The following is a 22,051-nucleotide window of genomic DNA, read 5'->3' on the forward strand; positions in this document are numbered from 1 at the left end:
TAATCAAGCCTTAATTGTCTGGATTAGTAAGACCTACAATAATTGAGCTACTTTGCAGAAGTAATAAGCTATTCATATCCAATCCATCCCATCCTTAGATTTTCGCTACATAGGCTTTTCTTTCAAATACTGAAGGAAATAGTGAAAGGAAATATTTACACTGATGGTGAGCTCTGGTATATGTGAGAACAAATAATTGGAATTTCAGAGACTTGATATTTCGGGAAGAGTACAGATAATTACTATTTATTGTTGTCCCCTCAGCTGCAGCATATCAAGAAAAAGTAGCTCATATAAATTGGTCTTCCTTTAAAGATAATCACTGTGGGAGCATTTCATCAACAGTAGTCTGCACTGCTGCAGAAGACTCTATCCAAGTGCTGTCAATGAGCAGGAAGCCAGAAGCTCTGCAGTGGTCCTTCCTCTCAGAGAAGGAAAGTCCTTTGAGTCACAAGTCTAATTTTACACCTCTGCAGTGATGCTTAGGAGTGCATGTGGTGGAAATGCATCAGCACTGCTTTGCTAGCTGTATATCCCTTATCTAAGCAAGCAGTTACCCCCAATACTGATATGCGAGTTTGGAGGTTAAAGGTTCAACACACACACACAAAAAATTAGTCTCTGCCTGTTAAATTTTTATTTTAAAAACTTGGGAAAATCAACTACAATCACTTTCAAAATAGCTCCCTTCTGAGGTGACGCACAGCTGCACGTGATACTGCCAATGTTCAAAGTAATTCCATAGATCATTTTCTGAAAAGCTGTTGAGGATCTCTGTGTCTTTGTTGTCACATCTTCTGATGATGAAAAGTGGATTCCTTTGGGCACCAGCTTGATCTTTGATATCTCTTCGCTATAAGCCTATTTCCATCATGGATTTCTTCAGTTTCACATGATGTTAACTCGCTGTTCAGTCTTGTACACCAACATTTTCCGACTCAGGATAAGAAAATTTCTATATTTGAACACGTGTCCACACATACTGAATGAAGAGATTGAGCTGAGCCTTGTCTCACTGTGACAAGGTAGAATATGTTCTACAACCATCTCTTTGACTCTCTCCCACTCTTGGTTACCAAGTTGCAGACTTAGTCTTGAATTTTTGTGTTGAACCTCCCATTAAAAGCAGAAATCATGACCACATCTCTCAAGAACACAGCTTATGTGTTTTGGTTTTTAGGTGTGTTCTTCAAAGATTTTAGCATATGTACTGCATATATAGTGTACCATCGTGTCTTCCGTTGGTTTTCTTGGGATAGAGCAAAAGCAGAGGAAATCTGAGTTTAGCGTGTTTACAGTAAGCATGTTAGGAAGAATAGATTGGCTGCCTGCAGGAATATAGACTTTTACCAAAATTTATTGAACAGGATACAGGTAAATGTTTCTTTCTTGTAATCAAGGTTGATTAAATTACAATCAGAAAGACGTCCCTGCTCCCTTAGGCACATCACAACCTTATTATCATCTCAAATTCATCCAACCTTTCAAGAGAGGGTTTTATTAGCTCTTCCTAATCCCCAAACAATTACTCTATTTGTAGAGAACATCTTGTCTAAGGGAAGGGGATTCACAAGAAATCGCAGACCCCAATAAATTCTTTGGTGTTCTATGACCAGGTTTCCCTGGTTGTCCTTGATCTTAAATCACAACTGGGTCATGCTGCTAAACAGCTGCTAGGGGAATGGTACCTCTGCCCATAGAGATGTATCCTTCTTGGGTTGGTGGGGTTGAAATTTTATTCTCAGTATTTAAGTCTTGTGTTTGAAAACGAGCAAGAACTTTTTGGATAGACTTGTAAAAGGGAGAGGGGACTTCTCATAAGATTTTACATCTGTGCTTAAGTGAGCTGAGAAACATGGTTGCACAGCCTCCAAAAGTAACTTTGTGACCTGCGTATAACAAGATGTATAGGTGTGTCTCATATCATGTGCATAGGGACTAAACGCTGCAATGTACAGTTCAGAGCGTGTAGTCCCCATCTTCTCACTCAGTCAATGAGGTCCAGGCTCTGCCAGGTCCCACACCCCTTCTGTATCGCATAGGGAGAGCCAGATTTCTCAGGCTGAGGTTCAGAAGATCCTGTAGGGACATCAAGACAAGAGTCTGAAGTGCCACCGTGCTCTGTGTCTTAAGGACCCTATGCCATGCTACACAGCTACAATTTCCTCTAATTTAGACAAGTGACCTGAATGCTTCAGGGATTCGCACCCATCTTTGGACAGAGAGCAAGCAATCCTCCTTTCTTGTAAGTACTGGCACTGCAGGAAAAGGGGGATGAGTTTGATGATTGGTACTGCTGCCCTTTTATAAAATAGCTTGGTGATTACTGGAGCAGGAGGTAAGAAACCCATAAGGATCATTAATTCCTTAAGGTTTCCACTTTTTTTTTCTTAAAAGCTACTCCTAAAAAAGATTCCTAGTTTCTGGGCTTACTATATTTCAGAAATTATTAGTTTCTGTGGGGAGTTTTATGGCAGTGACAGTAAAAGAAACAACCCCCAAACCAATACTATTTTATATACTTTGAAGTCATTTATTTATTTACTCACTAATACAGTGCTCACTATCACCCAGATTATCTGCTAACACCTATTCCTGTTTTAAGGGAAAATGCATTTACTACTGCAAACAGAGAAATTAATCATAAGTAGCTTGTTCTACAAAATACAATCCCAGCAATGGGGAAGGTTGATTTTTTTTTTCCCCTCAAATAAGGAAACTTAAATTACTTAAGGGACTACTTAGCTTCCACTGGTGCAATTAGATTAATGTAGGAAGAATTTTGATTTATTTCCAGAGATGGGTATATGTTTCTAGGTCAGTAACTCTATTTAGAACAAAAGATCTTAAGGTTTTTTTAAATTAAGTCCAAATTTAGTGTTAGGTGTGCTCTCCATTTGAATTTCAGTTTAGTCTTTATCTGATTTTTTTTCCAGTCCATTTCTTGAGAAGTGACATGAATCCAAAAGTGTTGAAGTTCAGAAGTAATAAACTAATTGGGAAAGAGGGGAACTTGTAATAAAATGGTGATCTTCATTTGCATTGGACTGATGTCAGTCAACCTGAACCAGTAACATAAGCCAGAAAGTGGACAGATAGAGAGGCATAGACATTTTCAAGCACTAAAATACTATCCAAAGTGGTAAAACCAGAAGCTAACAGTGAAGAATTGAAAGGTATGATTATATTGAATAGCTGGGCAATAAAATAGCACATACAATTCAATGCTGATAATGTAAAATTATATTTCTTCATCATAGGAAGAAATAATGATAAATCTATAGGTAGACTGATATGCGTTCATTTCTCAACCACGACTTTGGAAAGACATCTGAAAGTTTAGTTCTTCAAAACAAAGTGAGAAAATGTTCACTGTTCTTTTGAGCAGAAGCTGCGTGTATCCAGTGAGAGCTGATTGGAGCTGTGTTCAGAGGGAGAACACTGTTCTGCCTACACTGTGTTGCTCAACAGCAGGACTCCTTGCTGCGGGATGGTTTGGGCAGCAGGTTTGTGTTGGATGCTTGAAGTTCAGAAAGCAGTTAGGCAAGGTGGAGGAGTTAAAAAGTATATCAGAGACCACCGATTTGCAGAGCTGATCCTTCCAGTGCAGGAGTCCTTGAGGTCTGGAAGGGCGTTTCAAGGTGGTATCTCCATCTGCTTTTCTGTCCTGCCAAACTTAAGGAACTTCACTGACATGTTCAGCACAGGGTGCTGATAGTCTTAGCATCCATTTCCTGTCAGTGGATCTCCAGAGGGTAATTTATATTTTGGTTGGTACTAAGTCATAGGTGCTGTGTTGTGGAGGTTTTACTTGATGTAATGCCATGTCCAGGATGGGTGGTCCTTCAGCAGATGTGATTATTACACAGAGGTGTGAAATGTGTTCTCCGTGAAAAAGAGGTGCTGGTTGATAAGAAGCTCAACATGAGCTGGCAATGCACTTGTAGCCCAGAAGGCCAGTTGTATCCTGGGCTGCCTCAAAAGAAGTGTGGCCAGGAGGTCAAGGAAGGTGATTCTGTCCCTCTAGTCCGCTCTTGTGAGACCTCACCTGGAGTATTGTGTCCAGTTCTGGAATCCTTAACGTAAGAAAGATATGGAGCTGTTGGAACGGGTCTACAAAGATGATCGGAGGGCTGGAGCACCTTCCCTACGAGGACAGGCTGAGAGAGTTGAGGTTGTTCAGCCTGGAGAAGAGGAGGCTCAGAGGAGACCTTATAGCAACCTTCCAGTACGTGAAGGGGGCCTACAGGAAAGCTGGGAAGGGGCTATTTGTAAAGGCTTGTGGGGATAGGACCAGGGGGAACGGGAATAAACTGGAGAGGGGCAGATTTAGACTGGACATTAGGAAGAATGTCTTCACCATGAGAGTGGTGAGGCACTGGCACAGGTTGCCCAGGGAAGCTGTGGCTGCTCTATACCTGGAGGTGTTCAAGGCCAGGTTGGAATGGGCTTGGAGGAGCCTAGTTTGGTGGGAGGTGTCCCTGCCCATGGCAGGGCGGTTAGAACTAGATGATCTTTAAGGTCCCTTCCAACCCAAACTATTTTCTGATTCTGTGAAGTGGTTTACTTTATGTCACTAGAAAGGTGGATTTGATAAAGCTAGAGCTTGCGATCTGTCAGATCATGACTCCCTTTCTGTGAATCAGAACCAGATTTCTGGTTTGGTCACTTGTATGCAACCTGGAGAATATGTCATAAAGGAGGGAAACAAAATTAAATGTGCGATATGTTGCAATGTGTACTACTGGTTTGATAATATATCCGTTGACAAACGTAATAGTAGAATTATTAAAACTCCATCTTTGGAGAAATGAAAAATCAAAGAATTAGTTGAACCTCTCTTGGAATATGCAGGATGCTTGTGAGACTGAAAGTTAACTGACATTTCTTTTGGAAAAATATACTCTGGCAAACTGTTAAATGTAAATTTTGAGGAAGTTATACGTATCTATGTTAGTTTAAAAAGTCATCTTACTCATTAGGTGTTCAGTATAATATACTTTCTTGCTGATAGGTAAGCTAACCAGGGGAATTTATGGCAAGTGTTGGCTTAAAAATCAACTTCATTCCCTAAAAAGCCCTAACTCTTCTCCCTCCCCCAAGAATCTCTCGCTTAGTCCTTGAACACCAAGGCAGGACCCAGTCTGTGGCCCACTTGCTGGTATCTGCTATTGCTTTTGAGTACAACCACTTTTGAGTGCAGTTGTGAAGATTTGTGACTGAGCTAATTACCCAGCAGTATCTGAATTTATTTCTGGATAGTTAATTATTCTGTATATACCACATACTGTAGTTTACACATAAGCACTCACTGGAAAGCAAAATAATCCTGCACAATAAAATTGACTACAGGAGGTCATAGCAAGGCGGGTGTTGGTCTCTTCTCCCAAGTAACAAGCAATAGGATGAGAGGAAATGGCATCTAGGTGTGTCAGGGGACGTTTAATCTGCATATAAGGAATATTACTTCACCAAAAGAGTTGACAAGAATTGCAACAGGCTGCCCAGGGAAGTGGTTGAGTCACCATCCCTGGAGGGATTTAAGACATGTAGATGTACTTAGGGACATTGTTTACTGGTGGACTTGACAGTGTTTGGTTTATGGTTGCACTTGATGATCTTAAAGGTTTCTAACCTAAATGATTCTGTGGTAATGTATTCTCTCATCTCAGAAGCAGGGTTCTCTCATTATTCAGCTTCTGGGGGGGGTTGGTCATAAGGTGACCTGTTATATATTAACATCATTTATCCCTATTGCCAATAATGCTTATGCAATTGCAGTCTGAGTACTAATCCTGAAATATAGTTCAGGCTTCTTTTAAATTCATGATAGACTTTATAAACCTTTTTTGTTGCTGGTGATATCAGCAGAATCTCTCTGTTGAATTATGGGTTAGACACTTAAACAAGGTCTGTGCATTGTTATACAAGTCAATTCTTTCAATTTTCTCCTGAATAATGAAATAAAAAGTTTGATTTGCAGTGGAATTGAGTGAACACATGATAAATAAAACTCAGTTTTGAATCTTGTACCTCTGTCTAACAACATGCAAATATGAAACATGAGGTGTAGGTCCAACAGACCTTTCTACTGGAAGCCAGAGAGATTTTCTGCATCAGTAAGGAAAGAATACAAAATTCGGAGTAATTTCCACTGACTCTGATGCACTTTTTTTTAATAGTTTTTCCTGCAGGTGTTAGTTTTAAAACATCTGTTTGTCCTGGTGTTTCTTTTCTCAACATCTTGAATCGTAGTTCAGATGAGGCTACAAGACCAGTTGGGGACCACCAGGCTTGCTGGTTTAGCAATTACATCTGGTTTTATTCCAAATTATGGTTTTGTCCAGCTGTCTTTTAAAACCATTTCTGTGAGTTGCTAGGATACATTTCTAAAAGTGGAAACTGTTTACACAGCTTCAATATGAAAAATCTTTGTATTTCACTTATTTCTTGCCAAGGTTTCATTACATGGCACTGCTGAAGTTTACCAAGCTCTCAAAATTGTCACACAATCCTGTTTTTTTGTTTCTTATAATCAGAGAAATATATAGCTGATAAAATGCTTGCTTTTTCTACTGTTATTACCTCCCTTGCTGAGCTTTCCAGTGGCATTATTCAGACGGATATTTAGTCAGCTCAGTCCTGACCAACACCGGTATTGCAAGCACTGCTGGACAAGATTGTTCTAATCGAAGTCAAGCTGAAACCATCTCCCTTTTGTATGTCATGCATATCTGCACTCACTACTTTACAAATGCCCAATATTTCAGATTGTGAAAAGATGAGATCAGATCATCTGAAACAGAGTCTAACCACACATTTTCTGAAGGAAAATATTGACGGTTTAGGTAAACAACTTGAAATTTGTGAGAGGGATGGGTTGCAGAGGCAGTGCAGACTACCAAATGTTAGCATTTGCATAATGAGTTCTGCATAACTTTTAAATTGCTACTTGCCAAAATATAATAGTAAGGATCACGTCTTCCTTGTTTTACAACAGCTGCTGTGACTTGTGGTGTCTTATATTGTTAGGTTTTCTGAAACATGAAGGGTGTTTCATATAACAGTGGTCTTTTAATTATAGAATTATGCAATAGAAATATTTTTTCAACGTATGAATCGATATTTTTTATCCTCTTAAGGCTCCCTGTTTAGGTTTTTAATATGAAATAGATTTTATTTTGGTGGTATCAAGTAAGAGGGGAGGCTGAAGAAAGAATTGGCATTTAAATTTTAAAAGAATTTTTCTTAAATGGTAGTTCCGCGATTAGTCTTGTTAGCCACTGTTGCTTTTCTTTCAAACAAGCCCAAAAAGCAGTTAAATAACTGCTATGGACATAATCAACGATAAGATTATATTGAATGCCTGCAGACTCCACCAGAAAGGTCTAAGGGAAAAACTATTTAAGATGAAACGCAACATAACATTTAAATGCTAGCATGAGAAGCAGCCAGACAAAGGAACATAGATCGCTGTTGGATTATCCCCATAGAAGAGCATTTGGAAAATTAATATTAGAACATTGATAACTGAAAGCGTCTAAAAGTGTTAATGCCTTCCTTTCCTTTGATTAAAAAGGTTGTTGACAGAACATAGCTATGTGGTACATGGTACCTCAAGCAAATGTGGGAGTAGTGGCTGCGGTGTGCTCAGGTCTTTGTACAGCTCTTGTAGGTGTCAGATGACTGGGCTCGCAGGGGGGGGTACAGAGCTTCTTAAAATTTCATGGTGGCCAGAAATGTGCATTTGTGTTTAAAAGCTTATAAAAGTAGCTGCATGGCAAGAAGGATGTTGAGGCTCTGGAGTGTGTCCAGGGGAGAGCAACGAAACTGGTGAAGGGGCTGGAGAACAAGTCTTATGAGGAGCGGCTGAGAGAGCTGGGGTTGTTTAGCCTGGAGAAGAGGAGACTGAGGGGAGACCTTATTGCTCTCTATAACCACCTGAAAGGAGGTTGTGGAGAGGAGGGAGCTGGCCTCTTCTCCCAAGTGACAGGGGACAGGACAAGGGGGAATGGCCTGAAGCTCCGCCAGGGGAGGTTCAGGCTGGATATCAGAAAAAAATTCTTCACAGAAAGAGTCATTGGGCACTGGAACAGGCTGCCCAGGGAGGTGGTCGAGTCACCTTCCCTGGAGGTGTTTAAGGAATGGGTGGATGAAGTGCTTAGGGACATGGTTTAAGGGAGTGTTAGGAATGGTTGGACTCGATGATCCAGTGGGTCCTTTCCAACCTAGTGATTCAATGATTCTATGATCCTCTAACAGTTTTTTCAGGTGCAGCCTTTCTATCTTTGGTGTTTCAAGGCAATTGAAAGATTTGTTAGTACACAAAAGTAACAAACGGTCAAAAGGGTTTAAGTCTTATGTATCATTTTCTGTTGTTCAGGGATAATTTCTTTGTCCTGAAAGCAAAGAATCCTATAGATTATTGACACGTATAAGCTATTCTATATGACCTGAGAGGAGAAACCTGCATGTGGTCTTCGTGCCATTTGCGTCTCACTGTGTGCATTGCTCTGAGGAGTGTCTCTTCATTTTGACTTACCAGTACGGTGCTAGAATGGCGTAAAAGAAAACATACTGAAGTGAGGAGTTAGGCTCATAGTTTTTTTCCCTTAGGAATATACTATGTGTTTTTCAGTTGCACCTCCTGACAGTATATTGGAAGATGAAATGTTGGCTTAATCATCACTTTCTTGGGCAGGAAAGTTATAAGATTTTACTTCTGTGAGGCCTAAAGTTTTTAGACATTTAATAGTGATACAGTTAGTAATAACTGAAATCCATCATGTGGGTGCTGGTAAAAGCAAGGGGAAATCCACAGACAATGAAGAAAATTACGATCCTGAATCAGGATTATGGATGCTATTTGTTCTTGTTTTTATATGATCATCACAGATGGTCTTGGTTGGGTAATGAACTTTTCCATTTCTTTGTTATTGTGGGAGTGTTACCTACAGCTCGATGTCATTCGTAATCTCTCACAGGAAGGGGTTAGATCTTGCTGAGCATGTGGATAATGTAAGTCATTGTATACCCCTCTTTCCTCCTGGTTACCTTTTAATTTTGACAGGAAGACTTCTGTGAGTTGAAGTCCTGCAAAAGCCTGGCTTCTTCTTGGTGTTGTTCTTCTGTGTGAATACTGAGCTCTAAGGAAAGAGAGGATCACAGCATGGCCTTTCCTCAGCAAGTCCATTAGTAGGATCTCTTGCTTCTATTCACCCACCTATTTATCCCTGACTGGTAAAGTGAAAAATTCACAATATAGTAGAGATTTGCAATTGACCCACAGGTTCAAATGTTAAAGTAAGGAAGAACAGGCACGAGAAGACAAGGTGGGGGATTCGATTGGTTTGCAAATCCCTGCATACACCCATGGAGCATGTGGTTGTGTTACTCTTGTTTCTTTGGAGAACCAAACTAAAATGATGCCAAATAGGAAATAAAAACAGCTCTGTGACTACATGGTACTTCTTAAGGGAAAAACCTTATCTACGTTCTTTGGATTACCAGAGTGAAACTGCAATAACTCAGTGGTTAACAACTATAATTTAGATGTATTTTTTTTTAACGTAAATATGACTTATTTGAAGTATGTTGAATTAGGAAACTCATGAATAAATATTTTGACATAATCAGAATTATATGGCTAGGAATTGACCTACTTTGCATGACAGATGCTTGAGAATCCCCCAGCTAATAGCATACTAACCTGGCATAGCAATGCCCTATCTTATATTACACTAAGCTGCATACAGACATTAAATTATTAGATTGTTGGGTTTTTTTCACGGCGATTAGACACAGCCAATTTTGTTTGTAAATGAATAAGTTATAGGCAAGTTATTGAGGAGGCATTGGAGTGCAGTCCAAAGGAGGACTTATGCATCATTCTAACAGTGTTTTCAGCATGGTCTCACAAAATACTGTTAGAGGTAGAAACAGCTACAAAAGCTTGATGGTACCAGCCACCAAATAACTAGAGTATTGCACCAAGTAGTTAGGTCTTATACCCCTCAGAAGATAAGCACAACTGTAGGAGGAATAATAATGTTTTAGAAGTCTGGTAATACTTTAATGATTTAAATAGAATGTATTTTTTCCCTTGAGGCGTCTCTTTATGCTTGTTTTGATTTCATCTGTATGTCCTTAAAGTTAATACAACAAGGATTTTGTACAGGTTAAGTCAATAAAGAACCCTGAACTAAGAATGAAACAGTCTTAACCTCCTTTTGAGTTCTTGTGGAAATTTTTTTGAAATTAACTTTCTTTATTATTTCAAGAAGCACAGGTGATGAAACGGTTTAGATGCAATTTTCACAGAATATAGTTTTCAGGCTTCATAAATTTTTGTTGTTCATAAGTGAAAAAAACCCTCCTCTCTTTTAATTTATGCAACAGAAAAATAATACTATATTCAGTTTCATTTGTTCCTTTATTCACTTCCCAGTTTTCTCTGTTTTTAAAGGACTTCTGTGGAAAAAGTCAACTTTGTTCATACTTTTATTCCCAAGGTCTTCAGAGGATTATGACACAGCTCCTGCCCTATAGCTTGATTTACTCCAGCTGCTTTAAAGTTCCTAGCACTAGCTTAAACTATACCTTTAACAGCCATTCTTTTCCCCAGAAGGGTACATTTTGGTCATCCTTGCATTGCCCAGCTACCAGTGACAGCCTTGGGTACTGCTCAGCTGGAGACTGAGATTCTCGTTTTGGGTCATGAAGATATCATTTTTAAATAAATCATGTTGGTACAACACTGATTTGCAGTTGGGCAGCTCGGGTCCTTTGGAAACCTCACCAAAGGTCGTGAGACAGAGGTGATTATTTGGCAGGGTTAGTTACAAGTCACCCTTTTCAAGAGCTTCTCTCTGGCTTGCAGGGAGCTTGAAAAGAAGGGTTGTTAGCAATTTCTTTCTGCTCACACTAAATCTTCCTGCCGTTCTTTAGGTGAACAGTTCTGAAATACTAGACTGGTATTAAGGTTGCTCAGCAAATTTGCTAAAGTTGGTAAAAACTGGGGTAGTACTAAACACTCTGCTTTGGTCTTTTCTCCACTTTCCCCTTACATACCAATGGAGTCTTTGTCTTCAAACATTCTAGGCTGGCTTGGCAAGCAGTTGGATCCTCATGCCCTTACAACTCAACTTTTGACCCAGTGTCTTTAAAAAGTGCCCCAACTTTTCCCCATTTAGTAATTTCCTTTCCTCTTGTGATAGAGTTATTCAGGTGGGGTTTTGTCAGTTTGTTTTTGTTGTATCTTATTGCTTTCCTAACAATATTCTGTTTCATTCTTAGTTTCCTGAGTACCAACCCAAACAGTTTGGCTGCTTGATACCTGATCAATATAGTCCCAGAAACAGAACAGTTATTGGGATGGGCTGTTCCTCTGTGGCATTACACACACAACAGATGCACAAATCCCTGTTTCTTACCTCTGGAATTTGTTATGGCACAGGAGGGTTTGAATTCTTATTAATGCTTTGCCCAAGGGTGATTGCTGGCAGTAGTCTTTTCGTTTCTGCCTCATGCTGCCACTTTGACAATAGGAACAGCAGCAGGAGGCAAAAATGAAAGGACCAGATTGAAAGAAGCACTTTGCCACTGTTGTAATTTTGAAATTGATGGCGTTTTTTAGCCCAAAGTCTGGGGAAAAAAAAAACCCCTGCTTTCCTGTTTGTCTCCTATTGTTTTTCCAACAGGGCGAGACATTCTCTGCTGTTGGAGAGGCAGTGGGAGGCCAAAACGAAAATAATTTTCTTCCTGAAAGATGGAATAGCAAAATGTGAACAATTTCATCAGGGAAACAGTCGTTTGGTTTTTTTGTTTACTGCCATGTGGTGAATACTGGTATTTCCATTTGCCCATGGAAAATAAATAGAAGCTGCTTTTCTTATTGAATTAATATGATCATAGGATAATTTCTACAAATCTGTTTACTGTGTGTTTTTAACAAGTCATTTTCATTCTTTTCCCTTTTCCATGTGAGAATAGGCTTTGTAAGGTGGGTATATAATTCCCTTCTGAGGCCGTGTGCTGCCTGTAATGCCATGGCTTCAAGCAAGCTTTTTAAGCAAGAAACTCACAGGTCTGCACAATCCGGAACTGCGTTGTGTAGCAATATCATCAGGACAACTAATAAATCCAGAAATTAGTCAGTGCTACTAATTCCATAGGAGGAATGGTGCAAAGTGGTTCTGCATCTCCACTGTCACATTAGTGACACAGTTGCCATCACAGTGTGATGCATGATGCAGCCTGTTGTGATCTACTGCATCAGTTTTGTGATTGTTTCAAGTACTACTGGCATGAGTCTTTGACAAAATTGAAGTTCTATACTGACAAAAGAGGGTGGCTCAAAGAGAAGGGCTGCAGCCCTGAATGGCCCTGTGATATACAGCTGTGACTTCATCCAGTGTGGTGCGCAGTCCCATTTCTGTATGTACATGCAGCACTGATGCAGTAGGAGACTGGGATGTTGACAAGAGAGGGTAAAGTGCAAATCAATGAATGGCTTTGTCCTCCTGCTTTAGCTGTTATGGGCTATTGCTCTTTTCTTTGAGGACATTAGTGTCTGTAATTAGTTATCTGGAATGGAAAGATTTTTCTCTTATTGAATGTGTGAGAAATTTGGTAATGTTAATCAGCAGAGCATAACCTTTTCATAACTTGCTCTTTTAATAGTCCCGGAGAATTAGCATTTATCTTAGGTCAGCACAAGAATTTGGCATTTGTATGAAGTGAACTGATTCTCCACCCTTTCTTTTTCTTTCTACATAACAAAACCTGAACTCTTTGATAGACTCATCAACAGAATGTATTTGTAGGCTTTGAAGTGTAAATTGTGAATTTGTGTGTCTCAACATGACTTTGGGGCGCCACGTGTAAGCACGTGCATGTCTGTGTCCTGTATTAGTTAAAGTCTAATTAAAATTGTTCCTGAAAACTACATACTTGAATCCAGATATAGGTAGACACATAAAAGCAGCTGAATTTTTTTTGTAAGTTCTGAGCACTTTTGGGTTTTATAGGATTAAAGAGAGTCAGGGGAATTCAGCAATTCTGCAAATCTTGTTAAATGTTCACATGCCAAAATAATTATTTAGATGCTTGTCTTAAAATGACCAGTTTTCCTAGCATTGGCTAGTTTTTCAGCTGCTTTAAAGTGCCTCTTGGTGCTATGGTGGAGCTTGGAAGGAAAGGCAATTCTAATTTACTTTTCTTTTCCCCAGGAATTCAGTTTAGGTTGGAAAATGTAAATTACACCAAATGGTGTAATTTAGCAGCACCATTTGGACAGGCCAATTCTTGGTAGTGTGGAAGACTTCTGTGGAGATTTCCAGCAGTAGTTGGTATTTACTGACTGCCCGTTTAGAGCTGTTTTGCTTGAGCATGTTTAGTGCAGCTGTAATGGGTCCCTTTGTTTTCAAAGCGTTTGGGTTCATACCATGCCCTGTCCAATTGCAGTACACATGTACGATGCCAATTAAGGATCACTATAAAAACAATTACCTTTTCTTAGTGATCTTGTCTCAGAAACAACCAATTTCATACTGACATTCAGGTAAGCAGGTGTAGAATGAACTGGTTGTTGACCCCGTTTTCCCAAGGGCTTTATTTACTTGACAGGCTGCTCGTTTTAAACATTTACTCCGGCCTTGAACGAAGTTTGCTGAACTATCTTCTGTCTTTTAAAGAGAACAATCCACAGACACCTGTCCTCTCCCTTCCCCTCTAGCTGTACAGAAAACATCATTTTTGTTCTTAATCTCTTAAGAGCAGAAAACGGACCACCAAGGTTTCCGTGTTTCACTTTTGATTGTTCCCTGGGGTTTACTGAGCAAGGCTAGTAGCCCAAAACAAAGTTTTATTGTAGTGTCTTATTTCAATTTAAACAGTGTAGAATTTGGGATTTTAGCTGCTTTTGCGTCTAGCCTGTAAAAGGCACCTTACAAAGTGGCTTTTGAAGATTTATGAAGACTTACATGGTACAGAGGCTGCAAGGAAGTTTAATTATGTTCAGCTTTTGGTCATTTCTGTGTCTGAGGATGTGGCCATATACTGTCATCTCAAAGACCATCTAAGAAAATAAAATTGATCAGTAAGCCTTCTGGCTAAAACTAAAATGAGTCCTTTGTCATCTGCCTGTGGAGCACATGTGCTCCATCACTGCCGTCTCCTGTGTGCTCGCCTTAGACTCTCCATCACTGAGAATTGTCCAAAATTTTGATCAAACATTATTTTATACTGAGGCCTTCTCTGTAAATAATTGAATTCTTCTCTTGACATACTCACACATACTTCTTTGTACTGTAAAGAAATAATTTAATCTAGTCCACACAGATGATCTGCTTTGGAGACAGAAAAACGTGCATCTTGATTTGTATTAGCTGGTGTAGAGTTCAAAGTGTTAATATAAAAATGTGGCAAGTGCAGTTGCTGTCACCTTGTGAATGACATCTCTGCTTATAAACCTCTGATCAAAGACGGCAAATAATATGGGAACATCTTAGTTACTTATATAGGAAAGTTGGTTCTCAGAATGGGGATGTGTAGGTGTCTTCGAGTACGGTAATTCACAGGCTAATAATGCCAGAAGCCATAAAATCTCTCAGTTGGAGGTTACTGTGAATAGCAGTGCTGAACAATCGGGAAGTACTGCTGAGATGATAGTCTGAATGATGATTGAGTTTTCCTGGAGAGCCCTTATCTGTGTTTAAAATTGTAGGTAATGCTTTTAAATTTAACCATAATAGAAGTTTGTTGAGCCTTCAGAGTGGTTTCTGTTTCCTTCTTTAAATGGTTTATCATGTTCCATAGAAATATTCTTGGTCTTTGCATTCAGGACAAATGTTTGCGTTGCTGTCAAAATGAGGCATTTTACCTTTCTCTGAGCAGAAACACCAGCAGAGTGGGTGGGAGGATTTCCCTCTAGTTCTTAGGGTTAGGAGGCACGCCTGATGGCAGCAGGGGCAGCTCATAGGCAGAGGTAGGGATCTTGGCAGGAGGAGGTTTTAAAGGTAGTTTGCTGAGGTTGTATGTACCTGTACTTTGGTAATATCAATTCGTTAATACAGTAGACCTCAACAGGGTTCATCTGTTGACTCTGCAGCAAGCTTTTTGCAGCTGAGAAGGCTAAAAGCACTTGGGAACACATCCTGCAGACTTCTTAGGAGTTTAACAGTTAGTAAAAGGAGAACTTTGCATCAAGTTGTATCATATACTGTAACCGAGGGGTTTGTATAGGGTCCTTTGTAGAAAAGAGATACTTATTTCCTATAAAATTTTAACATGTTTTTTAAGATTGTAATCCACCCCCATAAATAGATTGCATTTCACTGCATCAGTATTTTTTTTTTCAGTCGCTAGGAACTAACATTTATCAATGAAATAAAGTGTGAAATCTGAAGTACATCTTCATTTAAAAGGTGGCAGTGATTGATGTTGCAAGCATATCTTGCTGCGAATGTACTCTGGTCACTTGAGATGAATTACACATCTTGAAATTAAAGCCTTAAGTAACACTGTTGTTGAAAAGAGTTAAAAATGGCTAATCTGTTTGAGCTTTTCATGATTCCTTCATGGATTGCTGTTTAGTTGCTGCTGTGCTGAAAGGTACATACAATTATGTATCAGTATTTTCTCTTTTACACCTGCTTATGTACTGTTTTTTTCCGCTAGGGAAATCTGTAGTTGATTAAAATTACTATGAATTTTTGTTAGGTAATTGTTGCCAAATGAAGCTGTGCACCATGTGTGTATGCATATGTGCAAATACATAAAATTATGGGTGCTTATATATATATGGACATAGCAACATATATATGCACTGCTAGTGGGAAATATCTTTCACTTAGCAATTAATTCGGTAGTCTTCAGTGTGAGCAGCACCTTAGAGAGCATTCTGCATCATAGTGTTTTGTATTTTCCACTGAGTTGGTGCTATAAAAATGCTAATTGTCCCCATGAAGATGTAGGCTGTTTGTAAGTGTGTGTGTGATTGGTTTTCAGCCCTGCGAGATCTAAGGAGGTGTTATTTCAGGTTTATAATTTGAATGTGTGATGGATACAACTTTGACAGTTTATTAGTTAGAAAATAACAAAAAACAACACGGTGATATGTCATTCTTCAGCGAATTGATTGCCAGGAGCGTGTTATTGACTTTGCTGATAATATCATTATATATTTTACAGTCGTAAAATCAAGAAATTCAGGTTATGCCCTGAGGGATTCACACATTTAAATAAAGGATATAGCCATTTCCAGGGCTATTGGTTTAGATTAGCAGGTGCTGTGACGAATGTGTAGTTTGTTATAAGAGCATACAGAAAAAGCAATAGTGTGCTTATTACAGTGATGCTTTATTTTATTTTCTTTTTCTTTTTATGAAATACGCTCGCTTACAGATCCTCTGGGAGAATGAACAGTATTTGCTCTAAATGTTAGCATATTAATACAGTATTACTACAGCGCTCTGTTATGCTAAGAGCCGAAATAAGATGTAATTCTTGATTTGTACCAAGAATGAGGATAAATCTTCTCAAAATACTTGCCAAAATACACAGTGCCTGGAAATAAAATCATAGAATAATTTAGGTTGGAAGGGGCCTTTAAAACCTTAAGTGAGTTTCAACTTGCAAAGTTACGAGCATTATATCTAGTCAGATAACCTAATGTAAACACAACTGTCCCTCTTGATGTCAAAGACAGAGTTGAGTGGCAGGTTGTACGCTCCTGTGATGGGAACATCTTGAGAGCAGCTCCCTGAGTGGCTGCAGTGACAGCTGCTGATGGGCACAGCCTGGGGAACACCCACCTCTGGCACTCCATTTGGGCCACTCTGACCTGGATCTCCCACAACAGCTTACATTCCTCTTCGACTGTTTACCAGTCATGTATTGGGACTGAATGCACTGGACGTACTTGGGTTGAGTACTTGAGGGACTGGGTTCAGATCTGTCTAGCGTGCTTGAGGGAATCTTAGTTTAATTAAGGCATATTTCCTTGAATACAAATGATTGGCTGTGTTAAAAACCTTGTTTATTACTTCAACAGTAGCTTTAGTGAGATGGATAAAATAACAATGCCGATCGTGATGATGAGTGTCTCTCTACTGCAGGTGCAAGCTCAGGAGCATGTTGCATCACTCGGCTCTGGGGATTTATTATTCTCTTAAGGAACTGTGGAGGTCCAAGTGCAATGTCGCAGCTCAGCAGCAAAGGTTGTGTTTTTCCACTTACGCAGGAGCATTGGCTCCAGCTGGAACACATATGGCTTAGAGGCAAATGGTGACATCTATGGAAATAGATAAAATAATTACTCTTACATTTACATTTTAAGGACCTCTGGGGATTATAAATCTATATGCTGCAAACAAAACATTTCTTTGTCTTTGTCAACAGTGCACGTTTTCTAAGTACAAGTGATCACCTGTCTACCTTGAATTTGTGTGATGATGTTAGTGATTTTTTCGATTTTACTTTTTTTCTCAGTTTGGGGCATGAGAATCAAATTGTTCTAGTTTTGTTCATAATCTAGTTCCATATTGGATTGTAAAGAGCTGTTGTTGAGTTGCGAACAAATGCTTGGCATATTTCTTTGCTTATGAAAGGCAGTTTATGAAAACATTTTAGAGAAAACTATTAGAAAATATCCAATAGTCTTGAAGTTAAAAATAGTTTGATAGAAAAATTTAGTTTAGGGTCATTTTAGAATGGCCTAATAATGCTGGTCCTCTGATGAAGAATGCCAGGCTGATCCTTACCTGCACAGGGTACAGTGGACAAATGAGATGGGCACCAGCTGCTCACCTGGTATGGCTTTGGCAACTGTCCTGTTCTCTGTACTCAAGAAATCTTGAAATGTGATCTCAGGAAATGGATGTTCCGGAAAGAAGCCGTTATCGTTAAACTCGTGCTTCTAATTTTGCTGTAGATTATTATCTAGTAATGATTTGAGACCTCAAGCTCCAGTTTTCCATAAAATCTTCGTAGTTTGTGAACGTCCCCTTTCCTGCCCTTGAGATGTTATTGGTAGTTTGAGGAAGGCAAGCTGAGAGTGAAAACCCCAAAACACAGCTTCTCATTATTCAAATAAAACTGAGCTCTAACTGAGCAGTAAGTGCAGCCCCACATCCAGGATAATCCTCCTTCCCACGAGCTGGGATCGAGCAAGTGCAGTGGCAGGGGGTGGCTGGAGAGCCGAATGTGACAGCAGGTCTCCACTAACAAAGGCAGAAGCTGCGAAGGAGAAAAGATTGACTCTGCTTGGTACATGGAAAGAAAGAGGCAGCACTTTCCTGGGCAGGTTTCTGGCACAGGCTCAGCTCTGGGTTAGTGGATGTTACCCCTTGCCCTCCTCTGAAGCATAAGAAGAATTACAGCCTCGTAATTCAGGCATCTCTTGTTTGTTTTCTTATCTCTTACTTATTTTCAAACACAGAAAGAACCTTGTTCAAAACTTGTCATTAAAAAAAAAAAATAACCTTTTTTTGTTTTAATGATGAGATGTTTATGGGTGTCTGGACTGTCTGCCTTTTAAGTGTCCAGTGTGCAAATGAAGTGTTGCCCTACATAAATCTTATGTCTCATGAGTGCTGTAAAATCAAACGTACCGACAGTGTTTGTCATGTGGCAATTTTCTAAGCAGGTAGAAAGCTTTTTCAGGTTACAGCACCAAAATTTGGAAGTACAGTATGAGCATTGACTGGTGAGATCTGGATGTACACGGAGAAAGGGTGACTATTGCAAATTGCTGATGTGTAATACAGGGCAGTGTGTGTGTGTGTGTGCATGCGCACGTTCGTTCTTTATGCTTTTTCATGGGACATATGCTCTGGGGTTTTATGGATGAATTTGTAGTCTCTAGTAATTTGCAGTTTCTGCACAGTTTAAAATATTTACATCATTTTCAGGTTGATGATTTTTCCTAGTCATTTATCCCAAAAGCACTTTATCCTACTTAATCTGGGTCATAATTGACATGAGACTTGTGCGTAAGCAAACACAGCTATAACTTGTGTTTGAATGGGCTATTAACGTCAGGGATTTAGCTACATGCAGCAAAATAGATCATAGGTTAAAATAAATATAAAAACTCAAATAAGTGATGAATGCAAGGTTGCTATCATCACTTGGACCCAGGAAACACTCTTGAACACTTATATGTTCATGCTATTAGCTAACAGCTGCTTTCAGCTGTAATGAAGACGTAAGGTTGAAAATTGTTGACTAGAAAGCTGTTGGAATTGGATTTTATTTACTGCAAATCAACAGGGTATCTTTGCAAGAATAAAAGACATATGGAAAAGTCCACTGTTATTGTTGTACTTTGTTGCTTTTCCAGATGTTCTCCCTCCTGCCTTACTCAAGAGCTGGAAGTGAAAATTATTTTTCCAGTGTTTTTAGCTGAAGGTGCCAACATTTGCCTTGGCATTTCTCTGGGGAATGAGATTAGCACTACTTGTGAGTTTCTGCTTTACCATTTGTGTCTCACTAGATTTATTTTTTTTTAAAGCAAAATATAATGTAGGAGTCTGAGGTTTCAACACTTCAATTCTTTTTGAGGGAGCAGAACAGAATCAAGGGAAACATTTGAGTGGCTTCTGAACTATCACAATGACGCTTAATCAACTGCCTTATTTCTAAGGGGCTAGTATTTTTGTCCTCAAACACATGCAAAGATCACAGTAAGTTTAAAATAACTCTATTTTTTATCATACATTTGGTCCATCATTAGTTCACAGTATGGGCTGTGCTGTACTCTGGAGGAAAGAGAACCAAATGAGTATCTTCATTTGGAAGTTCTCTTCCACGATGGTGTATGCTCCCTAGCTTTTTCTATAATGGTATTGTAAAACTTTCAGTTCCATAGTTTTGAATCTATTTTATTTGTCCAGTTGGTGACACCAGCAAAGTAGGCCCAAGTTTTGACTGCTGAAAAAAGATGCGTTTAATAGAAATGCAAAACAAAATACCTTTTTCCCTGAAAGCTCTGTACTTCTGCTTATCAAAAAAACAGCTGCCCAGAATCCGGTTTTACTATTTTTTTGTGCTAGAATCTGACCTTTCAAATAAGCTTTGGAGAAAATACAGGCCAGAATTCTCAAATACAGGTGCCAATACTAGATTCTTATGTATGGTTCATTTATAGCAGGTTCTATCTTTGTTTGTTTTCCTTTTTGTACAGTAGCTAGCAGGATGGGACAAAATCTATGACTAAAGCTCCTAGGCAGTAGTAGTATATATTTTAGTAGCATCTGTCCATGTTAAGCAAGTTTTCTAGTGGAATCTGTTGGGTCCAAGAAACTTCAGATCCTTTAAGATCTCACATATTTGCTTGCTTCTCTGTGCCTTGGATGTTAGTTGTTTGTTTGCAATTATTTACAGTTCGCTGATTTTTTGAGATCCTAAATTCTACAGATAACTGAAAAATATATCTTTAATCAATTTTAAGAAGACTGATTCACAAACTAACATACTTCTTCCAGCTAAGACACAATACCAACCCTTCTGCAGATATTTGAGAAAAAATTCTTCCTGACAAAACTGTCCCTGGCATGTATTGCTGTAGTGTCATCATCATCTAGTTCAGGCTAGTCCGAGCATTATAATTTATGTACGTTGGCCTTATCAATACTGTGCTACCTTATTGCCAGTTGCCTTTTTATTAAGTCACAAGTGCTTGTGAATTTTTTTAAAGTTCTCAGGGTGAGCCTGTGAGAGCTGACATTGATGTTTATGTTTTCTCTGTATAAGTCTATAAGCAGAAAGAACAAGGTGACAGTATTTCTTGTGAGGTTCAGAGCAGCAATATTCTATAGGCAAATAGCATCATTTGTTTTTTCACCATTCAAATGGTAATAGTGTAAATATTGCTGATCCAGTTAGATAAGTTGGTATAGGAGGCTGTAGTAGTGTGTTTGTATTAGAGTTTTGTCTGTGCAATGAAGAATTTTCAAGTATATTTGGGTTAAAACAACCCATACAGATAAGAAGTATTCAGATCCATGAGGTCTGATTCAGGCTTATCTCTTATTTCTGTAAATCTAATTTGTATGCAAATTCATGGAGAAGATTTTGTATGGCAACAATTTCACTGTGAATTCTTTTAAGGTGGTAAGGTCAAAAGATTTTATTGAACTAGTACTTTTCTAGTAGTTTTGTTCGAATGTTCACATGTTTAAGTATTGAGGAGGGAGTTAGTTCTAATTTGCCTTTGCCACTTAATTGCAAGTATTTATTCATTTCTTTTCCTTTGCACTCATGCAAATTTCCTAATTTCCCTTATGTTTTTTCAGGTCAGGATCGCAGCGAAGCCACTTTAATAAAGAGGTTTAAAGGTGACGGTGTCCGATACAAAGCAAAGCTGATTGGGATAGATGAGGTTTCTGCCGCACGAGGAGACAAGTTATGTCAAGACTCCATGATGAAGCTCAAGGTGCAGTGAAACTTTTCATGTTTAATTTTATGGAGTCAAGGGGAGCCAGTTTCAACCTGAACTTTTACTCATCCTCATTTCATGACACCGAGTCACGCTGGTTAATTATGTATTGAAATCAGTCAATTTTACATGAACTCCTGGCTGGTATTGCTTATCCGAGTTTAATTTTAATACATTATCTCTGAGTTCAGTAGTTATTCGTGATTGACACTACTGCAATTTGTCCACAAATTATAAACAACACATCTGCAAATTGAATAATTTTGTTATGCAAAAGGAGGTAAAGCAGTATGAAGAAAAATGGTATATCAGAACAGTTTATGTGATGATGCTAATCAAGTACAGCCCTGCCTTTGTCTGTTGTTTCCTCTTGGGACAGGCAGGGAGGGGTGAGTGACATTGTATGGTGTAAGTAGCCAGATACCAGAGGAACTGGTGTCCTCATTGGGAGGAGGAGAATATCTTGTACCTGTCATGGCAGGGTTGATGGGTTACAAGATCAAGAGGCAGTGCACTAAGAGGAGAGATCATGAGGAGTTAAAGAAGTTTGGGGGAAGAAATGCATAGCAGATTTTGGATAGACTGCAAACTTAGAGAGTATATAGGGTCCTG

The 22,051-nt window shown here is 39.0% G+C and overlaps 1 protein-coding gene across 7 annotated transcripts in view; it reads left to right on the forward strand.

Moving 5' to 3' along the window:
- The window catches only part of DAB1 (DAB adaptor protein 1), a 449,364-nt gene that overhangs the window by 361,198 nt on the left and 66,115 nt on the right, over positions 1–22,051 (forward strand). For all 7 annotated transcript variants that reach the window (XM_009569159.2, XM_009569158.2, XM_054073181.1 and 4 more), the window contains one exon: positions 21,297–21,436. In XM_009569159.2, the coding sequence (XP_009567454.1) occupies positions 21,297–21,436 (140 nt within the window). The remainder of the gene's footprint in view (positions 1–21,296; positions 21,437–22,051) is intronic.

The sequence above is a fragment of the Cuculus canorus genome, chromosome 8, assembly GCF_017976375.1.
Source record: "Cuculus canorus isolate bCucCan1 chromosome 8, bCucCan1.pri, whole genome shotgun sequence".
Taxonomy (NCBI): Eukaryota; Metazoa; Chordata; class Aves; order Cuculiformes; family Cuculidae; genus Cuculus; species Cuculus canorus.